We start from the raw sequence: 23,175 nt of genomic DNA, 5'->3' as shown, positions 1-23,175 counted from the left end.
CAATTTGCACAGAGCACAGTTTGCGATGGCGTTGAGTAACAGCACTTCGGCCTGTTCCATGGTTTCAAACTCAAGTTTACCATGCTACGCCGGGTGGTTAACGTTCAACGAACTGCGACATAAAGGAATTTTCTGCGACGTTGTTCTAAAAGTCCAAGATGCGAGATTTCCAGTCCACAGATTGGTGCTCTGTGCTTGCAGCGACTATTTTCGGTAAATAGGAGCATCTGAAACAAATGCGTTTGTAGTTATTTATATATTTGGCTACAAAGTATTTCATTTTAGTGGCAGTAAAAACATAATGATACAACTACCACCATTGTAACCTATATGTTGTCATAATGAACCAGTTGTTGGGTCAAATCAGCTGAATTTATTCCTGTCTAACTGTTTTATTTTACCAACCTAATTCTGTCATTGCTAGTCACTTACTGACTGTAGATTTGAAACAAACAGATTGTTATGTGTCATCGCTTTACGTGGTAATATTCTGCGCCCAGTTTGTACCAAAACGTCCGTCAAAAATTTCTACTTTTTATGCAGATCTTTGTTTCTCGGGGGTTGGAAAAGTGCTGAAAAGCAGGAAATCGAAATTCCAGGCGTGTCCCCTGAAATGATGTCATCACTCTTAAACTTCGCCTACACTGGACAGGTGCTGTAACAAAAGTCCATGCTTGTGACGCTATAATAACTTTACCGCAGTATTACGTCAATAATAACAATTACTTTTCGAATAATTGTTCACAAAAAAGGCAATTAATTCATCATAACCATCTGTGAGTTTCTGCTTAAATTTTGCATAATAACGTTGGACATTATTACTATATGTAACTGCCTATATGTGCAGGTGTAAATGTTCGCATAATAATGTTGGCCTTATTAGGTTGTAGTGACTTCGTTAAACGTCGAGGAACTCCTGCCTGCTGCCGACCAATTTCTTATCACTTACGTGAAAGACAAATGCTGTGCGTTCCTGAAAAAGCAACTCACACCGACGAACTGCATAGGGATACGACAATACGGCAGGTACGGACTTTTGGTCACGACAGCAGTGTTTTGTGGCAAACTTTAGCTGGTCTATCATGGTCTTGTCACCAGCTGTACTTAAGGGGAATAGCCCGAAATAGTGGGCACTGTTTTCTCTATACCTTTCTCTAACCCAGGCTTGATACAGCGGCCTCGCAAATTTAGCTTTGATATTAAGGTGTGAAGTCCAGATTTTATAGGCATTTGCACATGAGAGCACGTAGACTGTTAAAACCTTCTTTGCAAAACATGGGTTGTGTTTCTCTGTCATGTGAGTATCGACGCTTAGTTTATTACAAGCATGATTATATTCTTCCACAATATTTTAACCTCCTTGTGGATGTAAACGCATCTAAATGTACTTTAAACAAGTCGTGTTTTCCCTTTTACCACAAGCTATTCTCCGTTGATGCAGTTGCAACGATAAAATTGTTGTTTGTTGTCGAAGGTTATATCATTGTGTTCGTCTTATCGACGCGGCCACCACTTACATCCTCTTCAATTTTGAGGAGATTTCTCGCAAAAGTGAAGAATTCCTCTTTATGTCATTTGACGACTTCAATGAGATGATAACTGACGACAGACTGAATGTTAGGCTGGAAGAGTCAGTATGCGAAGCTGTTTTCAGGCAAGTTTAAAATATGTATGAAAAATTAAAGCCTTTATTTACGCGTGACTTAGAGTAGGGGTCGGCAATCTTTTTTTTTACTGCGGACCGCTTTCAAAAAACTACAAATATTTAACAATGAAAACACATAAATTAGTTTAATATGGGGATACATGGGAAAAATGTCTAAAGCATTTAACCTGAAAAATTATAAGACCCAGTAACGAACTCGTCGCGGACCGGCGGTTGCCGACCACTGACTTAGAGAATAAAGTAAAAGCTAGAGCAGTGCTTTTCAACCGGGTGTATTGTACACCCCAGGGTGTACCATAATTTTTAAAGGGTGTACCATTTTGATGGGGTGTACTGGGGTGTACCAGATACAAAATATAATATACCTATGACCCAGGCATCACAATAGGCAGGTTTCAGTTTTAGAACAGACTGACTGGAGTGTACAATATATGGCACAACATGCATCTCAAGTGTATGTTGATTTTAAGTTACAAAACTTTATTTGTGACATCATAATTCAATATTTCACTTGATAATCGTTGTTAATGGTAGTTATTTTTGAAATTATGGATTATGGCTTGTTGGTGTTGTGCTCATCATCATTATTTCTGTTGGGACCACAGATTTAGTGTGTTACAGGGTTGAATAATTTTTTCACTAGGGTGTACAAATTTTGAGTAAACGTTAAAAGGGTGTACAGTTTCAAAAAAGGTTGACAAGCACTGAGCTAGAGCTTGTATGTCATTGTTTGGGCCAGGATTTCTAAACCTCTCAGGCCTCGAAATATTTCTTTTAAGCATACCAAGTAACGGATAAACAATAATAAAAAAGTTCATGTACATTTTTAGATGGGTAAGACACGACAAACTGGGTCGCATTATTCACCTCAACGTCCTGCTGAAAGGAATTCGTATGGGTCTGCTCGATCCCGAATACTTCATGACTAAAGTCAAAGGTAAATTGAACTGAATATGTTCAATTCTAGGCCGAGTGTTTAATTTCATGGACTATCGCTTCCACCGGCTTAATGCATTCATTTCTACGAATTTCGAGATTTAAATAGTAAAAGTGAATATGTAACCTTTCGATAACCCTGTTTGATATCTTAAAACGATGCGGACTTTCTAACCGTTGTTTTAAGCTATGCCAGACCGAGTTAGTTTAACGCAACATATTACGCAAATAGTGAATGTAATTTTGCGATCCTTTTCTTTAACAAAACCGCTCATCAATCAGGGACCTCTGTTACGGACTGCGCGGTACCTATAGCTTCTTTATGTAAGGTGATATTCTGTGCAGGCAGTGATCTTGTGATGGAATGCATGTCGGAATGCAGATCCCTGATCAAAGAAGCTATGAAAGTTGTCTGTGATCTCCATTCACATGATAGCAACTACATGGCAACCAGAGAGAACCTTTTCAACTCGTTGCTGCGGCCGCGTTTGCCAAATGAAGTGAGAGCTTCGCAAACATATTATGACTTCAATAGTATTGTAGACTTAAATTAAATACTTATTTGGATTAGAGGAGGTTTATGTAGCTTGTACCTGCTTAACGCTTTAGTTTTACAAATGTTGCACCCAGTGATTTATCTCAAATTTTTCATGTTATATTTTATCACTATTTTTTTCTGCATTCGTATCAATGCTGCGCCTCAAAGTTAGTTGTTTATAAGTGCACCATGTGTAAGGGTTTCAGAAACACGACTGACACAAAAAGTTCAAAGGCGAACTACAATTTAGTGTGCCGCTTTTTGGAAAATGTTTTGCGGTGCACTGGTGTGTCATATTTTGCTGAAACTCGATATGTATTCTGCAGGTTTTGTTGGCAGTCGGTGGCTGGAGCGGGGGAAGCCCCACAAACGCGATTGAGGCTTACGACCCGAGAGCCGAGACCTGGTTAAATGTGAGCACTATACCAGGTACAAGCTGCCCACTAAACTTATTGTTTGTTTACACTTTACATAATACTACAGCTTAAAATGTTTGCCAAACGCACGAGAAACTGTGCTACTTGCCAACATGCAGTTTACATTTATTTACTCTACAAAAATTAAAACAGAAATACAAATCATAAGCAAACAATGTGAAAAAATCGTAATTGTATGTTTTTTGTTTCATTCTGCTTTTTTGGACAAAGTTTTGTACATTTCCGAAACGTTTAACTTGTCACCCGTATAGTTTATTGCAAACCTAACGTGGTTTTGATAAAAGAAAGTCTGATTTGTTTCTGTTAAAGTGTGCTGATTTTTGTAGATTAACGGCTCACACAACTGTGTAATTATTTCACAGACGCAGACAGCGGGAGCGGATACCGAACGTTGGCCGACGTTCCATGCGCTTATCACGGCGTAGCGTTCGTGAACGGGTCGGTGTTCGTCATCGGCGGGTTCGACGGAGTAAATTACTTCAACACTGTGCGAAAATTTAACGTCACAACTTTCAAATGGGCTCAGGTGGGTTTGAAAAATTTAAACTGAATTTAAAATCTTTCTTCCGTAAATGTGGGTATATAACTAATTAAAGGCTAGCTTCCTTTGTTTAATTGATATGAAATATATAGGTATAGCCCACTGCACGGAGGGCCTTTACAGTTTATTAGATTGTATAGATGCAAACAAGGATTCACTCATTTGTGGCTTAGATATAGTTAATTTGGCTTGAGTAGGGGAAAAATAAATGAACAAAGTATTTGCCTCACATTTACAATTGATGTTTGTTGAACTTTAGGAACCAGCGATGCAACAGAAGCGATGTTACATCAGTGTGGCGGTTTTGGACAAAAAGATTTATGCGCTGGGCGGATACAACAGCGAAAGCAGGTAAGTCTCCGATCTTCATACTCTGGTCCACTGGTCGCCAAACTACAGCCCGCTATGTTAGTTTATCCGCCCTCTGCCTCTATACGGTTCTAGTATTTGTTCAATGTAGCACATGGGGCCAGAGTTGTCAGTTGGGCCGGGCTCTTCGCGTCGTGCTCGGGGTCTTAATTAAACGGGCGTGATTCTGGCCTGTATTTACACTCGGTTTTGAGTTTGTACTTTTGGTCCGGGTCCACGCCCAAATCAGGCCATGCAGACTCTGTATGAGATACACTGAGGTATATGTTGTAGCTTTTGTTTCAATATGCGTGCTTGCGTATTTTTATTGACGGCTGAAAGCTATAAATTTGCATTTTGCATTTTAAGTTTACACTTTCCTGCTTCCTATAATGAACTTTTATTTTTTTCTGACTTTAGCTTTGGGTGTTTAGGTCATGGGGTGGCGTTGCTTGTCATTTATAACATTATTGCAGCATAAAATTTTAGTTGCTCCTTTTTATAAGCTATTTTAACTCTACGATCTGTGTTGTTGTAAAGGCTTAGCTCTGGCGAGTGTTACGATCCTGAGAGGAAAACTTGGAGCGTGTTGCCTGATATGAACGAGAAACGGAGCGACGCAAGCGCAACGTCACTTAATGAAAGGGTAAACTCTGTTGGTTTGATCAGCAATCTATATCATAAACCCTATTACCCTAATATCTGTTTGTGTAGTTTGTCACTGGTATAAATGGAAGACCAGTTTTAAAATTGTTTGAAATTAAATTTGTGTTTGGGTTCGAAATAAGGTAACAAATGCCCCTTTATTGCGAAGTGCCCCTATAAAAATAGAGCTCTAGGGTCGCAAAAATATAGTAGTATAATAAAACGATATTCAACAAATAATCGTCAGGCCTATTTTTTGCCTGTTTTAGGACTTTTGCTTGCAAGCCAAAGAAAAGCCCTTTCCCCCGATGATTTATAATCAACACTGTAAAAATACTGAAAATATCAAAACATTCGCAGAAGTTCATCCAATGCTTTGTGCTATCAATTAAAACTCTTGTTTTTTTGTCCAAAAATGCATCTTTATACATTTTAAGTATTTGCACATTTTAATATATTTTAACATAAAATTTAAAACACACACCCAAAGCCCTGTAAGGGTCATTATTTGTTTTTTTCTAAGTTTTAAATGACGGGTTTCAGATAAGCTTTGTCGAGGCAGGTTTATATAGCAGGCGGCTTCAACGGGCAGGAATGTCTTTTCACCGCCGAATTTTACGAACCAGAATCTGCCACGTGGACAAGAATTACGCCAATGAGAAGCCGACGATCGGGAGTATCAATTATTAGCTTCCACCAATCGGCACGTCTCAGTAACGTTGTGGCTTTAACTTAACAGGCACCTTGTATGATACCATCTACTATAAAGGGGGTAATTTGACATTTTGTAAAAGGGTTGGGTCATCATTTTTGGTTTCGTGACGTCATCCTTCTATGACGTCATAGTTTGTGGTTTATTTTCTTTGAAAATCGGCTAGATGAAATTCTTGACTTTTGCCCATGGCCATAACAATGATGAAAGGTTATGGACCACTGGTGTTGGCTGTCTAACTTTTAGGTCCAATGATTGTTATAAGACTCCCTATCTTTTGTGTACAATGTACTAGTTTTATGCCAGCATGCGGTACATAAATGCCTTTCAGGTGACCCAGAGTAGGTTGTGTTTTTTCACAGAACACTTCAATCAACTTTTTTTGTTTTAAATATTATCGATTTGTTTATCGGTTTAAAGTAATGAAAGTCATCTGTGTGAAAGGGATCTATGAGTGTATAGGTTTACGCCGTTGGCGGTTTTGATGGCATGAACCGCTTGAAACACGCCGAGGCGTATTGCCCAGCAACCAACACGTGGCGAAACACGTCGAGCATGAACAAGCCAAGGTCAAACTTCGGCATAGAGGTCATCGACGATCAGTTGATTGTGGTCGGGGGATACAACGGGCATCAGACTTCTTCTGACGTTGAAGCTTACGATGACACAGCTAATGAATGGTGAGATGTTTGGGGTGACGAACCTACATACGTAGCTAAGGGGAAATTTTTCCATGCCTTGGAATATGAGAAGTACTTCAAAGCGACTACCACCTGGCCCCTCACCTAAAAAAATGCCAAGCGTGCCATAGAACCGAAGTTTTAACCACTGTGACTATTGGAATCAATTCCTAAATCACTTATGCCACGCACATACACCCATATAGTTCGAAAAATTGACTAAAACGACGTTAGGCAATTATAGGCGACTGGTGTAAGCATTGTGTGTGCATAGCCTAAATACCTAGCTTTAGTAGAAAAATAATATTTTACTAAATTACACAATTGTTTCAAGCATAATGTTTACTTAGTACATATATGTTTGTAATTCAATAGCCCAAACGGTGATGAGGCATTTCTTTTATGTTTGTAATTATGTTTTGCAACCAGCCTTGTTTATTAAACAGGTTTGAAATAAAAGACATGCACATTTGCCGAAGTGCCCTGAGCTGTTGCGTAATTTCCGCCTTGCCTTATAACGTCATCAAAAAGTATTGCGTACCACGTGATTTGCCGGACGGTCGCGAAGATACTTCCTCTTCCATCAACGTGGAGGACACCTTCCTCTCGGAGCGAAGTGGGATAACAACTGATGATGAGGATTTGGATGAAAGAGATGAAACCGATTCCCTAGATCTGAACGAGGAATTAATGGCGTAGAGTGCTGATGACCTGAAATAAATAAAAGCTGATGACGTCAGATAAATGCCTAATAAAATGAGATTTGCAGTTTAAGGGTTAAAATGACGTCAATTCTCGACAAATTAAGCCTTTACCGAAGTTGTGTTACAAAAGCGGCAGAACTTTTCTTTAAAAAAAGGTGATAAAAGCCGACAAAAAAACTTATAAGAATTTAAAGTAATAAGAAACATTTACAGCTTATTTTTTAAAATATCTTACTTTTATCTCATTGTGCAGTGAAACCCCTTTTTTAAAAATAAACTCACCTCAAATGTAGATTTGTTTAGTTTTGGAAACACTTTTGGTGTAAGCAGAAGAAATCGTTTTAACACCAAATATTTGTGGGGAAATTTAAATACAACTTAGGTCGAGACAGGAGTACGACGTTAGTTGAAGATTTTTAGAAACATATACTTGATTCTGGCGTTTTTGTCAGTGCATTAAGGTAATAAAACATACAGGTTGTATTATAAAGACTAATAAATATTAACTAGATGGTTTTATGTCGTTTTAATAACTAAACCGTCTGTACTTTCATTTTCTGTTTAGTTTCTAGTTAATTAAATCTCAATTGTGCATCAACATGGGTTGGATAACTTCTGTCAAGTCCCTTGGAAGGTTGATACACTTTGGACCACTCATTGCACTTTTCATTGTCTTCACATGTTACACAGTGGCCATTGTGGACAGCATGGTCTGGCTGTGGCCGCCAAGGAATAGTTTGTTGGGGAAATGCAACGTGCTACTACTAACTTTTTGGCTAGCCCTAATTTTAGGCAATTTTTTTCGTGCTATCCTCAAAGGGCCAGGTTATGTTTCAAAGCACTGGGCCCCTGAAAAGGAAAGCGACAAACAGTTTCTTCAGTTCTGTAAGATATGTCAAGGTTATAAACCACCACGGGCACATCACTGCAGAATTTGCAAGCGGTGTGTGCTGAAAATGGATCACCATTGTCCCTGGATAAACAACTGCTGTGGCCATTTTAATCATACAAACTTTATTATGTTCGTTTTCTTTGCCCCTATTGGATGTTTTCATGCATTTCTTGTCTATTGTGCTACTGTTTGGAAGCAGTTGTTTCACCGCAGCGAGTACTTAAGCACCGCATACTATCCAGTGAACTTCACATTAAATGCATTCATTGTGAATTTGTTTGCAACTGGTCTTGCCCTTGGCACAACCTTTGCTGTTGGTTTTCTGTTTTATCATCAAGTCAAGTCTGTCTGGAGAAACTGCACTGGAATTGAGCAGTGGATTGTAGAAAAAGCAGAAGATCGTCGTGACATTAACAATGAGCCTGATTTTGTTTATCCATACGACTTAGGTGTTAAACAAAACCTCCTTCAAGTGGTAAATATGTCTTGTGGGCCAAGAGGAGATGGCATAACATGGCCTGTTGTTGAAGGCTGTGATCAGTATACTCTAACTGTAGAACAACTGCAACAAAAGTTATGGAAACGTGAAAGAATGGTAAAGTACATTGCGACGAGGGAATATTCAGGAAGATGGTTTCCATGTACACAAGGTTTCTGTACTTGCATTAGATTTCCTTGCACTGATGAACCAAGAATACCTCTTCAAAAAGGTGATATTGTGATTGTATCAAGGGGTAATAAGTACTGGTTATATGGTGACAAGTCTATACCAGATAAGCTTGTCAAATCTGGTGTCCGAGAACGTGGGTGGTTTCCAAGAAGATGTGCAGTTGCAGCTGGCCACATAGGACAATATGACAACAATGATAAAGAAAAGGTGTCATGATGTTGTGAAACTAATCTTTGTTGTGATCAGGTTTATTTTTAAGGTTTGGTTTGGGTGACCGCTAAGTAGTTTTAAGAGACCGCAAGTGTTCATTTAAATACCAAAAAATAGCCATATTTGCAAAAAATAGCCATAAGTCCAAATTTTGGGAAACCGCTGGAGAAATTTCAAAACACCTTAAAAAAAACACTGGTTGTGATTATGTTTTCACGACTCATCTTTGTGATATTACATGCAGAATGATACATGCATGAGTGTTTGTCAGTTAGAAAATATGAAATGTCATTTCTTCTGGAAGATATTCACTGTTCACTGTACACAGTTCATGCAAAGCTGTATTATTGAGTTGCGAACGTTTTACTGTTTAGTACGTGTTACATTTTTTGCTATGGTACAGCTGCATGTACAATACCCTAAACCAATTCTTATTGTTTATTATGTACAAATGAAATTTTAATGTTCTAAATTTATGCAAGAGCCACATTAATTCATTTATATCATTTTTTTAATTGTAATTTATCAATTTTATTTTCAAATTATGTATTTTGTTTTAGCTAAAAATGTCGCCCAACTAACAATTTGCAGTTACCGAAATAACTCGAGGTTTTTATGTTTACCTTTTGTTTTGCTCACATGAAATCAAATTGCTTTTTTGCTTTTGTTGCCTTTGACATTACTCGAAATGAAATTGTGTTTTATAATGTGTGAAGACAAAAGACTACAGTTAGTGTGATGTGTTTATATTGTAGCTTCAGAAATCAAGTATCATGTTACCAAAGGACATATACAATGTAGGACTTACACAAAAGTATAAACTTGAAATTGTTTACGGAAAACGATAAACTTGAATATTAAATTACATGAAACGGTGTGTAATGTTGCATAAAACCATGTGAAGTTATCACATTATCCGGGTAATTCCCCTTCTGAGTTACGTCATGGGATGTTTTGAGCGGCTGGATTCTAACAAAATTTAGGCTTTTAAGCGGTTGGATGTGTTAAACTAAAACGTAATATTGATGTATTGAAAGCCTGACTGTCAGTTAAAACATTCGCTTCGGTACACAAATCGCCTCAAGACTAAACCGAGGCATTATAATACGCATTTTTTGTGTTCTGTTAAATTGAACCGTGTTTGCTTCCGGGTTTTAGACTTCTTTCAGTTTTGGTTTACTTAAGCAGTATGGCTCCTAAAAGGAAAAATACAGGCCGGAGCTCGAATGGATATAACTTGTTCTGTTCAACGTTAAAACTCACGGGTACAGGTTAGTCAGTTCAATCAGTTGTTTAGTATTTGTTTTTATTTAATGGATGTACAACATACATTCATAGTAAGTCCGTTCTCAGCTGCCCTGCCTTTTGCAAGTATGTTGGATATGTGGCTGAAACGAGATTAGAAACAACAACCTATATAATACATGTTTAGTCACCCTGCTACACAGTTTGTTGATTCTATTGCAAGTGTTTAAACTATAAAATCGGTATTCTACTTTAGGTATTGGGGAATTTGGAAAGAAGTGGAAAGCATTAAGTGCCAAGGAAAAGCAGGAATGGAATAAAAAGACAAATCGGGAAACAACTGATGAAAAAATGAATGATAGACAGAAAAACAGATTTTTTAAGAAGCATTTAAACAACATTAAGTATTCTGTAAGTTTCAATTTGCATAAAATTAAAAGTAAAAGTGACTATGTAATAAAAATCAAGGAGTATTTTCACTGTGTTTATTTATATCGTATATGGAATGAAGTGTTAGGGTATTAAAGAATAAAACAGATAATAAAAACTTCAATTAAAAAACAAACAAATTACAGTGTCACAGAACATGTTTTGGTGTTTATTTATATTGTATATGGAATGAAGCGTCAGGATATTAAAGAATAAAACAGATAATAAAAACCTCAATTAAAAAAACAAATTATGTTTAGGTAATGTAATCAGAATATGTTTTGGTAATGTAATCATGAACATTTTTTGTTTTAGTGCACACAACTAGAAAAAATAAATGTGGAATCGTCCGGCTTGTCAATATTCGAAGGAGTTGTGCATTTGTTTGGATCACAGAAAACTGTGAATTGGATGGAAGAAAATTATGAGTTTCAACAAAAGTTTGCTATCAGTTCCTATGCAAGAGGTTTGATCAGTTTTAACTCTGTTGTGATTTTTGTGGAGGTTGCTATTCCTTATTAAACATATATGATTTGCTTCGCCAAATATGTGCCATTTTTTTACTACACAATTCTTACACAAAAAATATCTACTTGGATTTAAACCAAATGTGTACCATGCAGTTTGGTTTGGCATATCATTTGTGATATGTTCTAGTATAAAGATGTTCTGTTCATTTTTTGTTTAGAGAAAACACCCCGAACTGACAACAACAAACGCGAAAGTCTTCGAAAAGTTGTTCAAGAATTATTCAATACAAAATATGGTAAGTATTTGTAATTATATGAACAAAATACTAAACAAAAAAAAAACATGGCACTTTTGCATATATATCTTTTTTGCAAAAACATGCTTATGAATCTTTGCCCTAAGGACTAATTTAAGAAGTTGCACTTCATGTGCTACAACTTGGTTAACTATATACTTTTCATCAATTTGTGTAAAATTTCAGCTGAGTGCTTTGGATCTACAGGAGGGAAAGTTCCTTACAAATCAAACACATTCTATGTGGAAGGTTTACCAGATGGTGTTTCATTTTCAAAACCTTCACAATATGGCATTAACAAAATGAGAAAAATTCTCAGGAATAAAGATAAAATTAAATTTAGACGATTGCAGTAAGTCTAAATTTTGTAATGTAATGATAACTACATATTATTAGCATTTGTGTTGTTTAGAAAAGGCAAGAATGCAGAAGAACATTCCCAAGGTTAGCATAAATTGTTTTCATTAAACAATCCCTTGCAGATTTTTTTTCTTTCAAAATTAGATGCAAAATTTTTTTCCCAAAACAAAGAACCCTCAAACAAGGAACAAGGAAAAGAAGCACCTGCTAATAGGCTACAAGGTAAACATATTTTTCAGCAAATTAAGCACATTATCTGATCATAGGCATAGCCTAATTCACAAACTTATTATTTGTATGCTAGGTGATGAAATGAGTTGTACAGATCTTAGTGATGAAATTAATGTGCATTCCAATATAGGCCAGGGTTCCACATCAATGGAAACAGATTCTAGGATATGTGCGGGTAACATTGCATTGTTACTGGGCAATTGTTTGGTTAGTTTATGCGATAACTCTCTTATATATTAGATCTTCAGGATTGCATGCTACCAAATAATGATGAAGACATGGTTTGTAATTTGAATGATGAAAATCATTTGATGTCCGATCCATCAACAAAAGAGGGTACCTCTAAACCAAACTTTCCGCTCAAATATTCAGGTGAAAGTTGTTTTTGTTTTCACCTAACCCAAATTATTATGGGAGAGGTTGTTTCAATACATGCAAGGCAAAAACCTGTATTATGATAAAAGGGGATTATGATTGATGTACCAGAATAGTTGTCCAGAAAATATTTGAGCATTACAACAAAATGTAACAAGTCATCACAACAGCAAATAGTCACTTAATCTACCTTTTCTATTAGGGATAGGCGTTGGTCGAGTACGGAGCATCTTTTTTTTAATGCCTGGTGCTTGGGTAACACCCCAGGTGCATTGTCACAATCTTTCCTAATTCACTCTACTTTTGAGGCATTCCAAGACCCTTTACGTCACCAGTGATTTATTAAGCTGTACAGGCCCTAGAAGTGCGCGTTTTCTATCCTAAGGAAACGCCTCGGAGCACTAGTTTGTATGCCAGCAGGGCATGAATATGTAAACTTAATGCTCGGGTGCAACAGGTCGGCCGAGCATCGAGCATCAACAACAGAGATGCTTGGTGCTGAGTAATAAGGTTCTGACTCGGCTCAGCCTATCCCTAATTTATGTTGAAATTTGTTTCAGAGTACAGCACCACTAAACGGAAAAGTACCAGGCCTTCATTCCCAAGAAAGAAAATCACTAAATGGGGATATATTCAGTGGTAACAACTGCAAAGTTAGTGCAAGGAATATATGGGTTGCCTTTTTCACTGCAGCTTGGTTACATCTGTAGAGCCTACAGATGTGGATTTGGTGCGAACTTGTCTCTTAAACTGAACTGGTCTCTTAAACTGCAATAGCTTTGCTGTCTATGAAGCTATTCATTTTTCTATGCCTTGTTCTAAACGCCGACACATTCTATTATAACGTTGTTTCTGATTGTTTTTGTATTTGTTTCATAAAAATGTTTATGCCAAATAATTTGATACATGATTGAAACTTGGCTAGAGCCCTAAGTGTCAACACAATGGCAACATAAGGTAGTGTAGCGTATATAGGTGATGGGTTTCCGTAGACCAGGGGTGGGCGACCTTTGTTACTGTAGGGCCAATTATGGATCGAGGGCCGCACATCTGACATGTGCATCACACAAAGTGATTCTTACCAAATATGCTTAACTACAAGTATAATTCGTATTTGATTCTAGGCACATTTTGCCAGATCGCAAAAAACTAGCACCAGGCACATTAATCAGTTTAAAAATATGTAATAATCCATCAAAATATGGACTCGTTTGCCAGTACTTTTGAAATCCAAGCGTCTGTGCGGGCCGCACAACCTTTAATAAAGGGTTGCCCACCCCTGCCATAGACAAAATAACTCGACCAAGAAGATCTTATACTAAGTTAAAATAGCCCTATTGGTTCTGCGGGTCGATCTTAGTTCAAAGCCATTGCACCGCGTCAAGGTGTCAACCCACGCAATGGGTTTCGTCTAAGACAGTAGAGAAACCCTCGTTCGGCGCAGAACCACAACCGAACGAGGAAAACAGACTGGCTGAAACACATACAGTTGGAATTATCATGTTAATATACAATGTAACAAATTAAAAAGTTAAAGAAAAAGCATTAAGCGATGGCAACTCACTGACCAACTAACCAAACCTCAAAATGGGCCATAATTAAGTTAAAATCTAACTTATTTATTTACATCTAAGTTATTTATAAGTTATTTAATCTAAGTCCAAGTTATTTAATTTAAGTCCAAGTTATTTAATTTAAGTCCAAGTTATTTAATTTAAGTCCAAGTTATTTAATTTAAGTCCAAGTTATTTAATTTAAGTCCAAGTTGTTTAATCTAATTGGTTGTTAGATTAAATCAAATTGATTGATTTAATCTAATTTATTTATTTAAACTTAATTTATTAGTTTAGGAAGTATTTGATCCACCTTAAAGAGGCGCGTTTATTAAAAACGTAACGAGGCGCGTAAGAGTTAATTACGGACATTTAAACGTAATTGGATTAAGATTTATCCTAACCTATATATTAAACCCGGAACCTTGTTTAAAATCCGCAAAAATGATATAGAGAGCCGTGCACACAATCTATATCATATAATGCGGCGAAAAAAATATAGATGGAATAAAAAGTAAAAAAGGGTAGTGAAGGAAAAAGTAAACAAAAAATAGTAAAAAACAAGGTTCCGGATACCCCACTATTATTACCCACAAGCTAAAGTTAATTATAAATATAGTTAACTGGTGGATCAAGTACCTTAAGGCCTAGAATTAAAATTAAATAAAAAAAAATTAGATTGGAAAATTATTAAACATAAAAAACTAATTGAGATAAGGAAAAGAACCAATTCAAGATAGCTTCAACTGTGGTCTAGTTACGCAAGCGCAACGTCAACACTGCAGTTAGGCCTGATATGTCAACCGGGTAAAGAAGGGCCAAAAAACAACTAAGCCTAAGTTATATATAGTAAAAAAATTAAGGTCAGGAAAAGAAAATCCGTTAAAAAGATTGGAACCCACACTGTGGTAAAGTTACGGTGCAAGCCGCTCAATCCGCGGCCATAACTTTAAACAACTGCAGTTGGGTATACTGACATCCTGGGCAGAGTACTGACCTTTTAAGTGGCGAGATAGCCTAGTTAAGTTAAGTAGTAAAAAAAGAAAAAAAATACTAAACTAAAATTTAGTGGTTAAAAAAATTAAGTATGTAACTGAGATAGGGAAAAGAACCAATTCAAGAGAGCTTCAACTGTGGTCTAGTTACGCAAGCGCAACGTCAACACTGCAGTTAGGCCTGATATGTCAACCGGGTAAAGAAGGGCCAAAAAAACAACTAAGCCTAAGTTATAAAGTAATTATATAGTAAAAAGTTAAGGTCAGGAAAAGAAAATCCGTTAAAAAGATTGGAACCCACACTGTGGTAAAGTTACGGTGCAAGCCGCTCAATCCGCGGCCATAACTTTAAACAACTGCAGTTGGGTATACTGACATCCTGGGCAGAGTACTGACCTTTTAAGTGGCGAGATAGCCTAGTTAAGTTAAGTTAAGTAGTAAAAAAAGAAAAAAAATACTAAACTAAAATTTAGTGGTTAAAAAAATTAAGTATGTAACTGAGATAGGGAAAAGAACCAATTCAAGAGAGCTTCAACTGTGGTCTAGTTACGCAAGCGCAACGTCAACACTGCAGTTAGGCCTGATATGTCAACCGGGTAAAGAAGGGCTAAAAAAACAACTAAGCCTAAGTTATAAAGTAATTATATAGTAAAAAGTTAAGGTCAGGAAAAGAAAATCCGGTAAAAAGATTGGAACCCACACTGTGGTAAAGTTACGGTGCAAGCCGCTCAATCCGCGGCCATAACTTTAAACAACTGCAGTTGGGTATACTGACATCCTGGGCAGAGTACTGACCTTGTAAGTGGCGAGATAGCCTAGTTAAGTTATGCTAATAAGTTATGCTAATCTAATGACGGGATGTAGGGCCTTAATTTAATCCAGTTTTAATTGATTTTAAATTAATATTGTCAGAGGGGTTAGATTTTGAGGTTTAGTAAACTAGTCAAGTGAAACTGACATCGCTGTTCCCCGTTACCCATCCCCAATTAACCTAAAGTATAGTTGGTTTAATATTAAAAACTCCACATACCAATTGCTGATCCTGATGTTGATCATCGCCGTCTCTTCATTCCGTCTTCATTTCGAGCCGACTCGACTGCAAATAAACCCACAATGTTTAAATAAAACAGATATGTTAAGCTCCGAACAGCTAAGGTTTAAGGGATATTAATGATATATATAGCCTATATCAGTGTTTCTCAACCTTTCGTGGCCCCTAAAAGTAACTTTCTGGTGTCTTTGCCCCCCTTTAAATAACCTCGTAAAACCCGTGACCCCCTACCAAAATTGTAGGAGGGCAAACTCAATTAATTGTAAAGTCCAGGTCTATCGGGGTAAGTATTCTTGTCTTGGTTTATGTTAAATAGAAGATTCGTATCAATATTTTAATGAATGAGGGACCTACATGTAAGAGTTGTTCGTTTTGCGCTTAAACGAACCCTGGATATCTCAAGACACATTTTGACACGTAGCCCTGCACATTTTAACACTTTAAACATTCGAATGATGCAAACAATAAACCTTTAATATGGACAAAGAGTGTGGGAAATAGTCAATTCAAGTAGGAAGACAAGTATTTGCAACACACACTCAATCCTGCGAATTATAAAAGAAAAATAATAGCCTACACCCGTGGCCCCCGAAATACAACTTGTGCCCCACCCACCCCCCAAAAGATACATTTCGTGGTACCCGTGGGTGGCCCTGGGCTCTGGCAGACTTGTAAAAAGTTTTTAGTTTGTTATTATTCGCGACTGTTGTCTCCATCTCTCGTATTGAGTGACTCGTGATTATATAATGTACTACACATAGTCTATATGGCCACAAAAATGTTGTTGCGGAATAGTATAGAGTTAAAAGTGAAAAGCACAAATTATTTTAAAGTGGAAATAAATGTAAACTGTTTATTTACCGAGAGGCATCCTTCGAAGCACTGAGGGTTCCTCCGGGATGACGCCGTCGACGACTCGGCCGCTCTAAAGCGACAAATAAGTTGTTTTGCCATGTTAAGTATTTTGTCAAGTTTACAACTCACCAATGGGACTTCGGTTCCATTCTTGTCCGCGAAGGTTTGCAATGACGCCACAAAATGCCACAAAATCGGTCAATTACCCAAACAACAGGCGAACCAAAATGAGCCCCGCGGAAATTTACCCAAAAAAATAATTAAAAAAATAATTAAATTAAATAAAAAATATTAACAAATTTGAAATCGATATTAATGCGCGTAAAATAACCCGGAACCTTGTTTCAAAAATCCACAAAAATGATATAGAGAGCCGTGCACACAATCTATATCATATAATGCGGCGAAAAAAATATAGTAAATAGAAGTAAAAAGAAAAATAAGGGTAGGGAATAAAAAGTAAACAAAAAATAGGCAAAACAAGGTTCTGGGATCGGCCCTAAAATTGAAACGACGAAAAAATCATTAACAAACCGATTTCGTAAGCAAATCATGACGTCACCCATTCCCAGCGTCATCAATCGGGTTCGATTATGACGATACGGACGTCATAGCTGCAATATGTCATAAAAAGTGATTAGAGAAAAGGCGATTAACCATTAATTAACAATCTACATTCATTGCAAAAAACGTTCAAAGTCTTTGAAATGTTATTAATTTGCTGCTTACTTGGGCAAAGTTATAATAAACCAAGCTACCGGGATATCAAGTGTAAAGAGGCATTGAGTAAACGAGGGGTGTGCAACCTTTGTTACTGTGGGGGGAAATGTAATTGCCGAAATTAGCACTTGTGTATAACACAAGGTGATTTCACTTTGTTGCTTACCAAATATGCTTAACTACAAGTAAAATTCGCATTTGATTCTAGTCTCATATAGCCAGGTCGCAAAAAATAGCATTGGGCGCATTAATCTGCTCAAAAATAAAAATAGTTGGACTCGTTTGCCAGTACATTTAAAATCCAAACGTCTCTTCGGGCCGCACAACCTTTAATCAAGGGCCGCATTTGGCCCGCGGGCCGCAGGTTGCACACCCCTGACGTAAACTATCATTTGTTTTAGACCGTAGCCACCTAACGTTTCACACAACTAACTCCTTACCTGTTGAAAACAGCTATTTCGCCGTAAATCCCCAAGCTTGTGCGGAAAGCCACAAGCATCTCTGACAGTCTATAGAAAAAAAGAAGCATTCTCAGCAAAGATCAATTGGTTGAGAGCCAAGGTGAAAGTTACATTCAAAGTTATTATTAAGCTTAGTTCTCATTTATAAAGTTGTAAATCATACAATCATTAGTGTTCAATACGAACTCCCCCTTCATTTTGAAACTTGTTTAAACATTAAAAAGATTACGTTACAACGCAGAGCATTACAGCAATGACTCACATTATAGATGCGGTTTACTCATATAAACAACAAACTTTAATTTACCTGTAAAACTACCAGAGTTTTGAGCGGCGTTCGTCTCCCTCCTCGTCCTGAAAAAAAGTTTCATTTTCAGTCAGCTCTTTCCTTTTATATTAACCTTGTTGCCCCTGCAAGTCAGCTACGTGATCCCCAATCTTCGCGTCAATTCCCTGCCTGTGGAGTTTTCGAGCATTCGTTTGTCCAATCAGGCAGTCACCTGTTTTGACCAATCAACTTCCCCGGGGAAAGATAAGCAGTTTGCATAGGCCTACCATATTTCCATCCCCCAAAAGGAGGACACATTGTTGAAACGAACACAAAAAACACTTTCAGGCTCCCGCAAAATTAAAAGCCTTAGAAATTAGACACAATAATTTCGATAAGTTTACCGTTTATCACATCACAACACTAAAATAAACTTGTATTTTCAAAAAATGTAAAATCCACTTGTACTATTTAAAAAAATAAGCTGAAGATATATACTTGCCTGTTTTCAAAACCATTATTGTCACATATGTATTTTCTGAATCAAAAAAGGAGGACATTTGGGCACTTTTCTTGTCCTCAGAGGACAACAGATTTTGTTAAAAAGGAGGACATGTCCTCCAAAAAGAGGACGTATGGTAGGCCTAAGTTTACATAATGTGGTTCACAAACAATTAAGATTAGAAAATGATTAAAATTACTCCCAGTATTTTAATTATGTCAAATACACATTATAATTTTTTTAAGTTTGTTTAAATGGACTTGGCGTGCTATGATTTATATATTGGTTTGTCGTTATCGCTGGTCTGCATGAGCAGGCAGTGTTGGTCTGTGTATAATTTACAAATCAAACTGACGATTCCCCTGCTACGAAGCTGGCGTGTGGAGCACTGGAGGCAGGCAACGGTGCTTGTGATTCGACTTTCGACGGGTTTCAAACCGAGCCTGTGTAGCGCAGATGGTAGAGCGCTGGTATTGAAAGACTTCTGTGGTGAGTTCAAATCCCACCCACCAACATTAAACAAGCAAATTATTCGTCCGAGTGCTCATTTAGTATTAATATGTTTTCAATTCTTGTGACAAATAAGCTATAACATTTTCTAGTTTGGTTGTGGTCATTTTAGTTCCGTATTCCTGCGAAGGTAGATATTAAAAAGAAAGGAAATTAAACTCACAATCTTAGTTTTTGCAAGGCTAGGTCAAAATATTTCCAGTATAATCAGTAAAAAATGTTTTGTTACTGTTTTGGGGATTTTCCCGTTCTTTTGGGGATTTCCCTTAAGGTAAGGACGTTTTACAGAAATTTAAATTCGATGTAGCTTATTTTGTGGATGTTTACTTGTTATTAATCATGTTACACAATAGTTTTCAGGTATTTAAGGCTTGCAACACACTATTAAATAATTTTTGTCAACGCCCAAACTTTTGCAAACTACACAAAAAAGTCGTTCAAAGCATCTAATTTGTAACTTTAACGCATTGGCTCAGAATGCTTTTGGCAACAAATAAGGCCAGAGTGAAGCTTAAGTGTTGCCATGCATTTCCACATTTTGTCATCAATCTGTCAAAGGCAACATGGCAGTGTTTGCATTTTGTCAACAAAAATATCATTTTGTATCTTTCATGGTCTATGAGCTTTCCCTATGCTGGGTTTTAAAAGATGTTTTTACTGAAATGTGGTGATGTGGTGAGCGAGGCATTAACATCTGTACTGAGGTATGCTAATAAACAAGTTTGTAACAACAGTCACTTTAGTTAAAGTTAACACACCTGGCCCTTGCATGCTGCAGACATTCTCTACACTTCAAATGTCTTGAATAAACAACTAATTATGTTTTTGTGGCAGATTGTCCACCGTTATTCATCTTTGGGACAGTTGTCTTGGGAATTACAAATTGCCCTAATAAGTAAAGTGGAACCTATTTGAGAACCACTTCCTTTGTGTTTTCATGTAGCTTGTGATCAACAAAACTGCTCTATATTCCAGTTGTTACATTGTTGCACGGTAAGCATAGGTCAGTACCGACTAAAGAATAAATTTAGACTGACAGGTCAATGCATGTTTTAAACAGGTTATCAAGTCTGGAAATAAGTTAAAGTGGGTGGTGAAAAGATTTGGAAGCCTTGAGGTAAGACAACTTGGTTGTGAGCAAACAATGCCAATTTTCTGGTAATGCCAACCACATGCAATGCATTATTTTTGCATTATTAACTAAGCATAGAGAGCGTTTTGACACCTTTTTTGCTTCAGATTGGCAGATGGCAGTTAAGTGTTATAGATATTTTGAAACACAAGAATCGAGATTAGGAAAAGATGGAATCTAGGGGCAAACCATAACTTTACATTAATAGGTATGTAACCGATTTTTAATATTGTTCTATTGTTTGTATTTTCATATCTAGCGTTGTGAGCTTTCCCCTGTTGAAGGTTCTGTAACAGTTGTGAATGTAGTGTAACATTCTAGATCAGTGGTTCTCAACCTTCCATGGACCGTGGCCCCCTAAAAGTAACTTTTGGACCTCGTGGCCCCCTTCAAGTAACCCTGTAGGACCTGTGCCCCCCTTAAAAAATGTAAATGGCAATCTCATGTTGGAATTCGGTACTAATTTCGACTTTAAACGGGTCGAATAGAATCAACAAGAATCCGTAATCGTAAAAACCTCAATATAGACGAATAGTATGTGAAATAGTCCATTAAATAGGGAACAAAGTGAGAAAGGAAATGGATTTTAGTGGGTGTTTCTGGTGAATCTACACCCGTGGGCTCCCGTAACACAGCTTGTGCCCATTCAGTTTTATTTTAGGATTTTTAAGTTTGTTTTTGTAGTTGTACAGAGTCATATGTTACTAATCTTGTTGCAATTGAGCATTGCAAATGCTTTTTGCATTCAGTCAGACAAAGCACATTGTTTTTTTTAATTATTTTTGCCATTTTTTGTGATTTGGTGTCTTATTCCCGGTAATAGTTTTGTTATGATGATCTGCTCTGTTCATGTCATCGCTGATTTTGACAATGTCTGTTTTCTCTGTGCGTATTCAGCTTTCTCTGTGCGTATACGATACGCCTTCATCAGAATAATGACACATTGTAAAACACAACGCACTTATAAAGCACAAAATTAACGACAACATGCTTGTACGACTACAAACTGGCACCAACGTTAACTTTGAACAAAAATTCTCTGCATATAAGAGAATAACTGTTGCGTTCTCGAAGCAAATGAAATAGTTGTTTGCCAAGCTGGTTTTGATGTTGCTTTCGTCAAACATTTATTCACTTGCAATCAGGTTTTGTTCGTCTTGGGGGAATATTTTCACATGTTTTCGTCCAATTGAAACCTGCCACGCCACCCTGAAACCCAAAGACCCTGTTTGTTACCATGGAAACCTGCTACTACGGAAGTATTTTATGTGAATCACTGTTTTGTTGCGATGAGTTACGTCATGGTTTTGAAATAAGGGAAAAAAATTTAAAGCTGTTTTGGTCACGTAACTGTCTTAAATTGCCTTTGGAGCCAGATTTGCGTATCATTTAAGGTTCTTTTTGCCTTTAATTTGAGAGCTCAGTAGAAAAGTCACAAATGTCAAAATAATTACATTTTTTTTGTTTTCCACTTTGCACTTCCTTGTGTGTAAGTTCCCGAAAGTCAAAACTCAAACTAGTGTCGCAACCGAAAATACGACTAACGGTAAACAAAACATGAAAATATGACTAACTTTAAAAAAAACAAGTACATGTAACTGGGTCACATGACCCTCAGTACTGGGGGGTTGCGTGACTCAGGTCACAACTTCGTGGTTCGGCGGAAATATGTCCAAGGGTCGATAGCTAATCAAGTAAACAAAATCGCGGAAGTCGTCCAAGAGTTGATTGCCTTTGGTCCCCGTCTGGCAAGTGATTGGGTTCGGGAAAAACGAAACCTCGATATTCCAGTGCCAATAAGGAAAAGGTGACTCATACAAATATTCTTAATAAGCAGCTTTTGCGAGTCTTGCAATCCATTTGCGAAAGAGTTGATTGGCGTGTGCTGTTTTTGCGAGTTTGCCTACGCTAACGCGTAATGCATTTACTCAAGGTTCTATGCATCTATTTCGTTGTCTTGATGTTTTTCAATAACGTTTCGGCGTGGTAAGAAAACATTTCTTGTTTGTTGCTTTGTTTTGCAAGAAACAGTCGAAAATGTCAACAGTTTTAAACTAAACTAGGTTTCGTCTTGAAAATAATTTAGAATCATTATCGGTTAATTAGCACTGCTGATATTTCAATACATAAATAAATCATGGATAGAATCGTAACTTATTACAGTTCTTTTGTGGTTTTGTGTTACTGTTTAGTTTAAAAAACAGTTAGTCTTGTGTTTAATGAGAAACGTAACGACCCGAATACATGGAAATAGCGACATGCTTTATAGTTCAGACGTTTTGGCAAATGCTCATGTCATCATCAGTTATACGAGGCTATTGGTGTTGTTTATTTAATAGCCACCTTCGAAATTTACCCTAATCCCCATGTTTGTTTTTTTACCCCGCAAACTGTTGCAAAAAACAAGTTTTTGTTTACAGTATTGTTTTTGTGACATTGTTAATGCAATACGGGCAAAATCATTTACATCAGTTGTGGGATTCAGCCGTTTTTTTTTAATTGAATTCTACCACTGGTTACATCATTATTATTTATCCCTAAAAACTGCCCATTCTAAACTTCTTTTTTCTCCTACCCACTGTTAACGTTCTACATGTTGCTCAGACTTTAATCTACCTATTTTTAAGCCAGTAACACTGAAATACATATTTTATAGGCGAAGGCGTCGTCGGCGCAGACGGTGTGACAGTACACCATGTCAATGGGCTTGGGGGGGATGTTCCCGTACATGCGGTGGGGGCAA

The 23,175-nt window shown here is 37.1% G+C and overlaps 3 protein-coding genes and 2 long non-coding RNA genes across 7 annotated transcripts; 4 read left to right on the top strand and 1 right to left on the bottom strand.

Annotated features, from left to right (window-relative positions):
• The first annotated feature begins 25 nt into the window (after nucleotides 1-25).
• Nucleotides 26-7,720, top strand: LOC145218272 (kelch-like protein 10). Its single transcript, XM_080085682.1, has 13 exons — nucleotides 26-213; nucleotides 544-652; nucleotides 884-1,026; nucleotides 1,475-1,654; nucleotides 2,497-2,603; nucleotides 2,948-3,102; nucleotides 3,467-3,569; nucleotides 3,940-4,103; nucleotides 4,378-4,469; nucleotides 5,007-5,112; nucleotides 5,674-5,814; nucleotides 6,286-6,503; nucleotides 6,950-7,720. Exons 1-13 carry the CDS (start codon nucleotides 26-28, stop codon nucleotides 7,200-7,202), a joined length of 1,959 nt encoding a protein of 652 aa, XP_079941808.1. The 3' UTR covers nucleotides 7,203-7,720.
• Nucleotides 7,721-7,750: 30 nt separating this feature from the next.
• Nucleotides 7,751-9,712, top strand: LOC145218269 (palmitoyltransferase ZDHHC6-like). The gene has a single exon (XM_080085679.1). It carries the CDS (start codon nucleotides 7,807-7,809, stop codon nucleotides 8,983-8,985), a length of 1,179 nt encoding a protein of 392 aa, XP_079941805.1. The 5' UTR covers nucleotides 7,751-7,806; the 3' UTR covers nucleotides 8,986-9,712.
• A 197-nt stretch (nucleotides 9,713-9,909) lies between these two features.
• Nucleotides 9,910-13,283, top strand: LOC145218270 (uncharacterized). 2 transcript variants are annotated; one of them, XM_080085680.1, is made up of 10 exons: nucleotides 9,910-10,250; nucleotides 10,481-10,635; nucleotides 10,969-11,119; nucleotides 11,342-11,419; nucleotides 11,606-11,771; nucleotides 11,832-11,863; nucleotides 11,924-12,001; nucleotides 12,084-12,185; nucleotides 12,251-12,382; nucleotides 12,946-13,283. In XM_080085680.1, exons 1-10 carry the CDS (start codon nucleotides 10,169-10,171, stop codon nucleotides 13,026-13,028), a joined length of 1,059 nt encoding a protein of 352 aa, XP_079941806.1. In that variant the 5' UTR covers nucleotides 9,910-10,168; the 3' UTR covers nucleotides 13,029-13,283. The 2 variants fall into 2 exon arrangements, with proteins under 2 accessions (XP_079941806.1, XP_079941807.1); XM_080085681.1 differs by lacking the exon at nucleotides 11,924-12,001.
• A 2,656-nt stretch (nucleotides 13,284-15,939) lies between these two features.
• LOC145218273 (uncharacterized) lies at nucleotides 15,940-18,376 on the bottom strand. Its single transcript, XR_013857557.1, has 5 exons — nucleotides 18,328-18,376; nucleotides 18,000-18,068; nucleotides 16,969-17,453; nucleotides 16,846-16,909; nucleotides 15,940-16,029 (listed from the first exon to the last, which is right to left on the bottom strand). It is a non-coding gene; the product is annotated as an uncharacterized LOC145218273 (long non-coding RNA).
• Nucleotides 18,377-19,704: 1,328 nt separating this feature from the next.
• LOC145219999 (uncharacterized) lies at nucleotides 19,705-23,145 on the top strand. 2 transcript variants are annotated; one of them, XR_013857937.1, is made up of 5 exons: nucleotides 19,705-20,004; nucleotides 20,135-20,293; nucleotides 20,361-20,417; nucleotides 20,540-20,640; nucleotides 23,089-23,145. It is a non-coding gene; the product is annotated as an uncharacterized LOC145219999 (long non-coding RNA). The 2 variants fall into 2 exon arrangements; XR_013857936.1 differs by lacking the exon at nucleotides 23,089-23,145 and adding an exon at nucleotides 21,578-21,720.
• Nucleotides 23,146-23,175: the final 30 nt, after the last annotated feature.

This window comes from Phallusia mammillata, chromosome 3 (genome assembly GCF_965637545.1).
Source record: "Phallusia mammillata chromosome 3, kaPhaMamm4.hap1.1, whole genome shotgun sequence".
In the NCBI taxonomy this organism is placed as follows: Eukaryota; Metazoa; Chordata; class Ascidiacea; order Phlebobranchia; family Ascidiidae; genus Phallusia; species Phallusia mammillata.
The sequence above is the reverse complement of the archived record's forward strand: the minus strand, read 5'-3'. Positions and strand labels throughout refer to the sequence as shown.